Below are 9,768 nucleotides of genomic sequence, written 5' to 3'. Positions count from 1 at the left end.
GAAATCTTAACAGTATATCTCCATCGTTACACCTAAGAACTCGAGGCGTCCGAATAAGAGTTTTGTTTGGTGGACAATCGAAGCATCATCAAAACTTTTTCACTTAAGGGCAAAGCAAAAGAGTTATCTTTAAAGTTTTGTCTGAACGAGCCTTCAACTTATGCTGATCTCAAAATGGTGGATATGAATGTGTGTGTGTGTGTATAGGTGTATATTTTCTTCTACTGTCTCGAGAGTAGATTTCTTAGTTAAAAATGAGAGAAGTAAAGATTTTTTTCATGGGGTTTATACGAGCACCAAGTTTTTTATTGTCCACCACACTCAAAATCCTGTGGAACAGAGCTTGTGGCTCTGTCAATGTATCTTAATAAGATTGGGTTTTGATACTAAATCGTACGAGATTGATTTGATGTTTTGCTCGGTAAGTAGAATGAAAATTTTGAGTTTAAGATAAAATATTAAAATATTATATTTTAATATTATTATTGTTTAGGAATTTGAAAAAGTTAACAACAAGTTAAATTATTTATTATATTTTGTATGAGAATTTAAAAAAATTATAATGATGATATGAAAATTTTGAATTTAAGATAACAATTTTTTGTTACCAAACCGAACCGTAATATGCATTATTTACTTTACTGTAAAAAAAGATTTTACAACTTAACATATTATATCAAACTTTGTGAGATTCCTTGATAGGTCACTTCTCTTTTAAGAGTTTACTTTTGTGGATCGAACGTTTCTCCAAAAAGACCACTTCAACCTGGGGCAATCACCTTGTCACCAGCATTCTAATATACCTCAATGAATGTTGAGCTCAAAGCTTTCTACACGCATACTCAGGTCCTGAGCCCTGACTCCATTTTGGAGTAGAAATCAAGAACCCATTTGACAAATTGCGAAGAATCGTAGGCATTCCATTCTTACTAACTGGATTATGATATTGATATTGAACTTAAATTTTGAAGCAGTAGTGTGATATGCTATACCCGTTCTTCATATATTAATATCCAAGAACCAGTAATGTATGTATATACATTCAAACTCACTAAGCAATACCAGCTTTTCCTTCCTGGTAGATTTTCTACCTGTACTTTCTCATACATACTAAACGGAAGAATGATGCATCCTGAAGGAGATTTGGTCCTTTCAGGTAACACCCAGCTGTACATCTAAGATGAGCACTTCCAAGCCTCTCTGAATATACAAAAAAATTTAAGAAACTTGTTTCAACAACTAGACATCAATTTAAAGCTTTCAAGGTTCTGGACACAGATCAGAAGAATAAATTACATGAATATTATTTTGGATCATTAGGCACGTGTAACTTTAGGCTCATTAACAATATGTACACCACAAACCACCATGCAGACAAAAAGCTGTTACATCAGGAGTAAATGAGACAAAATTTAACTGACAAATAAATGAAATAGTACACATATTCTAGGGTTACAATTCTTTTCCGAACTTACCAAACCGGAGGTTATTTCAAATTGGCAGTAGATTGTTCCAACAAAATTATGCTTTGAAACCCATGGATCCCTGCATTGATCATTAATCCCAGTGACAAATATTCTGAAAGATTTCATCCTACAGCACTAAATTTTCAAAAGAAGGTCAGGGGAGTTTATTTGACTGGGCTAATCAGATGAGCGAGATTGGATTATGATGATGATAGAAAAAACATGGAACTTTTTAATTATTATACTATATTAAACTGAAAATCCTCTATGGATGAGTTCTTACCAGACATGTCAAGCTGACGTTAGAATGTCCAACGCAACTTCCTTGAGGGAAGGCATGTTCTCCTGCTGATGCAGACATACATATTTGTTCCGCACGTTTCTAAGGACTCTCCAGGGGCCAGGGTAGCACCTAATGCAAAATTTAAAAAAGAAAAAAGAAGTTAATGTTGAACGTAGCAGTTAGAAGTAGAAACATCAAATCACCCACAAGGTATAAATATAGAAATCCCACTATAAAAGGCTATGTAATATGGAGTCATTGTCTTTACAAGACCTGAAAAGGGTTCCTCCATTGCGTCCCTTAAAATTGTGAATGTAATATACAGTCTCCATCTTAGGAAAGAGGGTCGTGGAAAGTTTAGCCAGCTTCGGGTAGAAGAATGATGGATAATCTTCATTCATTCAAGGAAAATTGCCGTCTGAGTAAAGCAAAAGAAGTACCATATTATCCCACACATGCATCATACACTCTAGCTAGAAGGGCCTCAGAAAGTTTGGCCAGGTCAGGGTAGAGCAAAAAGACACCATATAATCCAGTAGATGGACCATCGTGATTCTCAGGCTTCCTTACACTACAGGATGAAACTTTGTTAATACATCTTTGGTACGTTTCAATGGGCACCCATCTAGTGCTATAACATTCGCTCCAGCCGCAAGTGTTGATTTTCAACAAAAACTATAGTATTATTTTCTATTACTGGATCTCGCTGGTGCTTTGGAAGACAAATAGGAGAGTGCCACTCATGGACAACAAGTGAGTCCAGTGCTGATTACTTTGGTGCAACCCAATATGATGATGTGAATAAACATTTTTTTACCTAGCAACTACCCTATGCCACTTACTACGTTCAAGATAATATGCATAAGAACCATGTAAAATTGGCAAAGGATACACCCAGATCTTATACGGTCAAGTTCCCCATTGAAAATAATCAGCTTTCTGGCAGTGTTCTCGACAGCTTCTTTGTAAAGCTCTTCTACCACAAGCATTTCTGAAATGCAAGAGAATACCAGATATAGAACTTTTGGGGTGACACAAAAAAGATGGGATATTGAAGCTACCATTGACATTAAAATACGGATAGGCGACCAAGAACAATTCATCCTCTAGCTTCACACGATCTGCCATTTTCACCTTTTCAAAGAAACCAAAATCCTCAAAAAATGAGGGCTTTGTCAAATAGTCCAACTTAAAGGAGGTTCCTCCAAAGGTTGACTCCCTTGCAAATGTAACTTCATTGGCCTCTGGGAAAAACTGAAAATGTTTTTCAAAATGGTTGTATGAATAAATTAAACACTAGAATTAATAAGGGAAATAAGAACAACAACAAAAATGTAAAATGAGAATTCACTTTTGTTTTGGACATTGAGACGATAAGGATCTGAACATGAATTTCATTATTGTCAATATCCACCAAGATTAAGAGGACTCTGACATGGGCCAAATGCAGCTCATACCAATTATACCTATGGTGTTCGTGATTTTCCCTAATATGGTTCCTTAGTTTATATGTTTGAATGCTAATCTGAAACTGCAATAGAATCAATCATAAAGTTCATCAACAATATAAATCATGCTAGTAGTAACTAATATATATCAATTTTGCAGGACCAACATTTTTTCGTACTTTCCTGAATGTTGCCAAAGATTTTTATAATAAGAAGATACACCTGTTTAATTTCATAATAATTCTAAAAAATGATGGTTGAAGAAATGAGTGATTTTGAAAAAAAACAAAAAGAGAAAAAGCAAAAGAGAGAATTTCAAACAAAATAATCAAGTAGTTTACTATTCTGGTCCTTGTGGCTTTCTCCGGATTTATGAAGCCATCACAAAATTCCCGAATTAATTGCATGCTTCCGGTCATTTCTATTCCTCCTTCACCATCACCTGATAAATGCATAAAACATCATTTATGGGCAATACAAGTTGTTCGAACTTAGGGGAAATGGAAGACAGATTGCAATGTAAGAAAAATACAAATAAATAAAGAGAAACAAATAAAAATCACAAGGCATGGGGAGAGGACCTGGTACAGATTGAAGTCCAGCTGTTGGGAATTCAATCTCCTGTAATAGATACTTTTTGGTCACAAAGTCTGATAATCCTACAACATACGTTGTACCTGTAATTTTTCAGTCGTACAGAATTTATCTAGTACTAACTCACCATCAACTGTCTGTTATCCTTCAAAGCCAATTCAGTTGCTTTCCTGGCCTGTCAATTGTTACATGTACCAAATAAACAAATTTTAGTACTGCAGTGGCTACTATGACTACTACGAAAAAAATATAAAACGAAGGGAAAAATGGAAATAGATGGCATAAATAGATCCTAACTTCCCAAGCAATCAGGTGCAACACTAACAGTGTATCAGGGAGGGAGGTAGAGAGTTGGAAGATCCAATCAAAGATTCCAAGAGGTTCCTATTGACTTTTTATTCCTTCTTCCATTTTTCGTGTAGTTTTGATCTACAAATCATCAAGCTTGATTCATTCATTATGATGTAGTGTTAGTCTGAGAACATTCAGAGAAAATCTGGAATTAAAATGGCGCATCATCACCAGACACCCACATCATCTAAACATGGACGCCATAGGGTCCGCGAGAAAGTCCTAATTTTTTATTTTTATTTTTTGCCCTTTTACTCGTGAAGAAAAAGAAGAATGAAAACACTTCAGTACCAATAAGATCAAGAATATACATATACATGCGAACAATGCAACACAAAAGATTCCCAAATTTGAAACTCTAACTAGGTGTTAACCGTATGATCGCACACTAAAAATTAGAAAAAAAAAAATAAAGCACAGATAGCAGTATAAACTTACTTGGTCAAGAAGCTCAGGATAATCACTAGGGAATGGCACATCAACGTCGACTGAGGCATTGCGATCCCCAGAAAGTGACTTCGTCGCGAAAGTGAGGCTTCTGGACACCATGAATGCAGCGGCTCTTTGATGACCGATATTCCCATTATTATTGATTGGAAAGCTTCTACATTTAACAATCTACAGTTTTGTGTCAGCACATACTTTACGAAATCAAAAGGTGGGTACAACAAATTCGAAAAAGCATTGCATGAGAATTTTATCAAGAACGATCTATTTTATTTTACTCTTGTCTGCGATTTAGAAGAACCCAAACAATGAAGAAGATAATAGGGTGCGCAGAACTGAGAAAACTCACTCACCTTTGGAGTTGGAAGAGAAGGGAAATTGATCGAAATGTTGGAAGCAATTGCAGCACTGGATAACGGCATTTTGAACCACTGCTGCTGCGAGAGAGAGAGAGAGAGAGAAGTGCCAGCAGGACTAGGATGCAAAGCATCAGTTGCGGTGCTTGTGTCAGAGTGCCATCTGTTATCTGTGGACATAAAATGCCAAAACAGAGGTATTAAGATTTTTTTATCGTTATTTTTCTAAATTTTTGAAAAATTTCCCCTCGAATTTCCATAACTTAATTACTAATTACAATTTTAGAAAAATACTTTCTATTTATAAATTTAGTTTCTTCTCCTATATTTTCCATGAATAAGCACAGCGGTCTTGACATATACCAAACATAATTTTAGGGTTGAAAAAAGAATTCAAAATACCAACTCTATCGAACTGACTTACATTTTTACATATTTTGAAGTGACTTACATTTTTACACTATGGTGGTTGCATTGGCAATTCTCTCAAACTAGACCAAACCGATTACACTCTTAAATAATTTTAAAACCTTAAGGCTCTATTTAATTCTTTACTAATATGTTTATAGAAAATTTTTAGAATTCCTTAAAAATGAAGTAATTTTAGATGCGAACATAAGCAAAAATACTTTCTCCAAAAGTATCCTAAATTATTTTTAGAGAAAATCTTAAGGCTTATTAAGTTATTAAAATATTGAGAGTATTATAGGTAGGGGTGAAAACTGATCCATTCAGCATGGTTTTTGGGCAAAACTGCCGCCGATTGATGAAAAGAAAAATGGTAGAGCAATCGACCGTAATCAGTTGACGGGGAGAACAACTGGCCGTATCGACTTTGGCTGTTCTCTAACAGTTTATGGTCGATTCTCGATTCTCCCCTAGCAGCATCGTTTGTCTAAGAGAGTAGAGAGAGAGAGTTGCAGAGGAGAGAAAGTGTGTGCGAGAAACAGAGAATTGAAACGAGAAAGAAGAATGAAGAAGAAGATTATATATTATCTAAACGATGCTGTTTGGTATAATACCAAATGATGCCGTTCTATTTTTTTTTTCGCACCTTATAGATAAAATGATGTTGTTTGGTTTAATAATAAACGGTGTCGTTTAATTTATGTCTAAAACACAAATGCAGGAGTAAAACGACGCCGTTTCACTTAAACTTTAGTAGAACGACGTCATTTCATATTTGATATAATTTTTGAAAAAATAAGGTATTATTACATCGACCGGTTCAGTGGTTTGAGCTGGCCTCAAACCACGACCGAACCGACGATAGTCAGTTTTGTTAAAACATTGCTGCCTGCCAACTGGTTCCTTGGCAGTTTTGGCCGGTTCCAGCCTCCAACGACCGGTCTAAGTTGGTCACGACCGATTCCACGGTTTCTTATACACCCCTAATTATAAGAACGAGTAGCCTATATTCATTGTTGAAAAGTTTTAACGAAATTTGGCGTAACTTGTTGTTATAGTAAAATTATTTTATTATAAATTTAATCTCTCAATTATTTGTATATTTATTTTTTATAAGCTTCGAGCATATTTCAGTCCCCCTCGCAATTTACTTCGGGTTTTTTTTTTTAATTAACAAAAAGATACGAATAATGGCATATTTATTATTATTATTATTTTATAATTCTTTTATAACCAACAACGATAGTGCTGCAGCAGACCCAACATAATTTTCATGGAATGTCGAAAAGGTTGCCACTTGCCAAAAGTCCAATTCAAAATGAGTGAAAATGGGAAAGAAAAAAGAATGGAAAATGACATCAAATCAACCATATATTTGGAGCAAATCTTTTATTCTAATATATATTCAGTACTGAAAAGCAATCTTATATATTTTCAGTACAATTCCATATAATTAATTTAATTTAATTTAATTTTTTCAATAATTATTGTCCAAACCATATTTTTACTTATAATCGTTACAAATAACGTCTCATGTAATCCTCCACACTAGTGTAGTTCACCTCTGGATAAAGCTCAGAAGCTTCTCTTTCATCTTTTCCATCAATCTTGAAATTTGTTAGACATCCCTCGTAGCAAACATGGTAGTAATGCACTAATCCAACTTGCTCTGCATACTCTCGTCCTTTTAAATGCATATATGTAATACATAACACCAAACTTATAAGTCACTTAAGTTTAAAGATTGATAAAAAAAGAGATAAATGTTATGTCTGTAAAGAAAGTTTATAAACTGATGCATCTTGATATGATACTTTAAAGAGAAATGATTTATATAGTATGCAAATCGCGTGTATTCCTTTAAGAAAAGTAGATACATCTAGTACTCGCATGAAAAAAATCAAGTTTTTAATAGTGAGTCTCACTTTTTTCAAATGAAATATGCGAGATTTACAGATCCTTACTATATCTAGCATTACTGATCTACTTTAAATGCATATGAATTTGTAAAATAACTTTTTACGTACCAAACATTTATCGAAAGAAAATTTATATAGGTACGACCGATCTCATAATTCTCACCTTCTATGGAAGCTAGAAACTCTTGCTCGGATATGGAAGACTTGTGCAAGTCTTTGCCGATCAGTTTCTCCCAAATCTCAACAACTTCTCTTTGAGATAGAATGTTCTTTGGGGGCCTGATGTATATTGTCTTGTTGAGAGCTCGAGGGTCGTCTATGGTTTTGATAGTGTACGTGGCAATATCATCTTCATCAACATAAATTGCTGGAAAATCACAATAATAATTTTCTTTTGTAATTAATATACAGGTAAATCTTTAAAAAAAATTACTAAAACCAATATATAGTCAACGAGAGTCATGGCCTACATATTGAGGAAATAAATTGGTTAACTGACATTATTTAACAAAGTATAGGTTGTTTTAACAAAGTAGATTTAAGAGAAGTGTTACAGATTTAGAAGAATTATATAAAAATAAACTCACAAACTGACGTGGTTTCATATGATCCATTAAATTTACTTTACAATAAAAGTAATTTTAACGTACTACATCAAGTTACGCTACTTTATTAGTTTACTTTTATGCAATCTCTTTGTGACTAAAGTATTTTTTTTTTTAATAAATTGGTTAATTGAATAGATTAGAAACATGATCTTACGCCCCACAAAAAGGATCATGATCATGAATTATTTTTCAGAAAATTCATATCCAGAAGTGGATTCAATCCTGAATAAGGTGAAATGAAGTACTCGTCCTACCTACTTTCTTGAGTTCTCTTCAAGGAAAAATTAAAGGTTGTCATGGAAATACCTTTGGTGTTGCCATCTCCAAACAAGAACACTGAATCTCTAGAAGGAATGATCCGGCCGGGCTGGCACAGACCGCCAAGAAAGTAACCAGCAAAACAGTTTGCAGAAACATACGTGAAAGGAATGTTTGCTTCTTGGATGGCTTTCCTCACTACCATTTTGTCATCAAATGTCACTCTTCCAGGTTCTAATGCATGCTCCATTCTTGCAGGATCCGTCCCAAACTCAGAGGGCAGAAATCTCTACAATTAATATTATTACCAACTTCTCATATAAAACTACAGAAATTAAACTAATTAACAAGATCATTCTATATAAATATGGTCTACCAAATAATTATATGGCACTATAGTTAAGAATATACACTAATTATTAATTAAGTCTGTTTAAGGATGCAATAAACTATTGATTGTTGCAATCGAACGCTAAGAAACATATTTTCAAAGTTTAGAAAGTAAAACTCAAACTATCATTCGTTTTGCAATATGAGTTCCAAGCAACCAAAGTTGTCGATTCTTGTTAAATCTGATCATTAAGATGGATGAAAAATAGAATATTACGTTACACAATCTTAGTTTAGTGGTTATATTGCGAACATATATTGTAGTGTATTAGAGGGGTAAAGTGTGATTTTCCCATTACAATAAAGCAAATCTTGAAACATATGCGCGCGCGCGCGCACATATATATATATATAGAGAGAGAGAGAGAGAGAGAGAGAGAGAGAGAGAGAGAGAGAGAGAGAGAGATCAAAGGGTGCTTTGTTTCTTTAACTTTTGAAATTTGCAGAGACCATGCATGCATCAAGTAAGGAAATCAGTACCGAAGACATTAAGAACAACTCATCTTATTACCTTGACATTGCCAGCCTCTTTAATTGCATCAACAAGCTTAAGTTGGAGGAGAATTTGGTGGCTGCGAATGTGAACCCCAGATATTGCACAAATAACAACATCAACTAATTTCACTGCATTGACAAGGCTCTGCTGGTCGCTAAAGGAACCTGACACAAGGTGAGCTCCTTGCTTCTTAAATGACAGAAGCATTTGAACTTTCTCAATGTCTACACCAATCTCAGATCTGTGGAGGATGTACGTCTCATGTCCTTGAGCTAAACTAGCCTTTACCAACCTCTTACCCAGATACCCAGTTCCACCTACAATTAGCACTTTGCTCTTTTCCATCTCTCTCTCTCTCTCTCTCTCTCTCTCTCTCTCTCTCTCTCTCTCTCTGTGGTAGAGATATGTCCTCTACATGGCTTTATATAGCCAGATGTTTTTGGTCTATATTATGTGTAGCTTAGAGTAAGAATGTTTTTTTTTTTGGCTTGGCACTAATATTTACAGGTAACGTACTCATCTACAAATAAACTGTTGCTTTGCCTTCAAAATTAATTAAAGGATTTTCCAGATGTTATATGGATCCAACAACTAGCAATACTGCGTATTCAATAATATTATTTAATGCAACAGCTCAAATAAACTCCCTTGCAGGGGGTGTTGGGTTTTTCCTCCAGACCCAGAAAATTGATCAGGGTTTCGGTTGGTTAACTTGGTTCAACACCATGAAATGATATGAACATT

At 34.6% G+C, this 9,768-nt stretch overlaps 2 protein-coding genes across 8 annotated transcripts; both read right to left on the bottom strand.

Moving 5' to 3' along the window:
* Positions 1 to 979: 979 nt before the first annotated feature.
* LOC122290379 (protein LPA3) lies at positions 980 to 5,105 on the bottom strand. 7 transcript variants are annotated; one of them, XR_006236369.1, is made up of 11 exons: positions 4,943 to 5,105; positions 4,581 to 4,760; positions 3,919 to 3,966; positions 3,779 to 3,818; positions 3,539 to 3,639; positions 2,811 to 3,003; positions 2,642 to 2,740; positions 2,023 to 2,140; positions 1,750 to 1,878; positions 1,476 to 1,601; positions 980 to 1,200 (listed from the first exon to the last, which is right to left on the bottom strand). XR_006236369.1 is itself a non-coding variant. In XM_043098025.1 (10 exons), exons 1-9 carry the CDS (start codon positions 5,009 to 5,011, stop codon positions 1,758 to 1,760), a joined length of 969 nt encoding a protein of 322 aa, XP_042953959.1. In that variant the 5' UTR covers positions 5,012 to 5,105; the 3' UTR covers positions 980 to 1,200; positions 1,750 to 1,757. The 7 variants fall into 7 exon arrangements, 3 of the variants coding, with proteins under 3 accessions (XP_042953959.1, XP_042953958.1, XP_042953957.1); XR_006236367.1 differs by having other exon boundaries at positions 1,476 to 1,545; XR_006236370.1 differs by lacking the exon at positions 980 to 1,200 and adding an exon at positions 1,282 to 1,382.
* Positions 5,106 to 6,706: 1,601 nt separating this feature from the next.
* LOC122290381 (bifunctional pinoresinol-lariciresinol reductase-like) lies at positions 6,707 to 9,426 on the bottom strand. The gene is made up of 4 exons (XM_043098026.1): positions 9,040 to 9,426; positions 8,187 to 8,427; positions 7,436 to 7,639; positions 6,707 to 7,037 (listed from the first exon to the last, which is right to left on the bottom strand). The coding sequence occupies exons 1-4, from the start codon at positions 9,367 to 9,369 to the stop codon at positions 6,871 to 6,873; spliced, it is 942 nt and encodes a 313-aa protein (XP_042953960.1). The 5' UTR covers positions 9,370 to 9,426; the 3' UTR covers positions 6,707 to 6,870.
* Positions 9,427 to 9,768: the final 342 nt, after the last annotated feature.

This window comes from Carya illinoinensis, chromosome 12, assembly GCF_018687715.1.
Source record: "Carya illinoinensis cultivar Pawnee chromosome 12, C.illinoinensisPawnee_v1, whole genome shotgun sequence".
Classification (NCBI taxonomy): domain Eukaryota; kingdom Viridiplantae; phylum Streptophyta; class Magnoliopsida; order Fagales; family Juglandaceae; genus Carya; species Carya illinoinensis.
The sequence above is the reverse complement of the archived record's forward strand: the minus strand, read 5'-3'. Positions and strand labels throughout refer to the sequence as shown.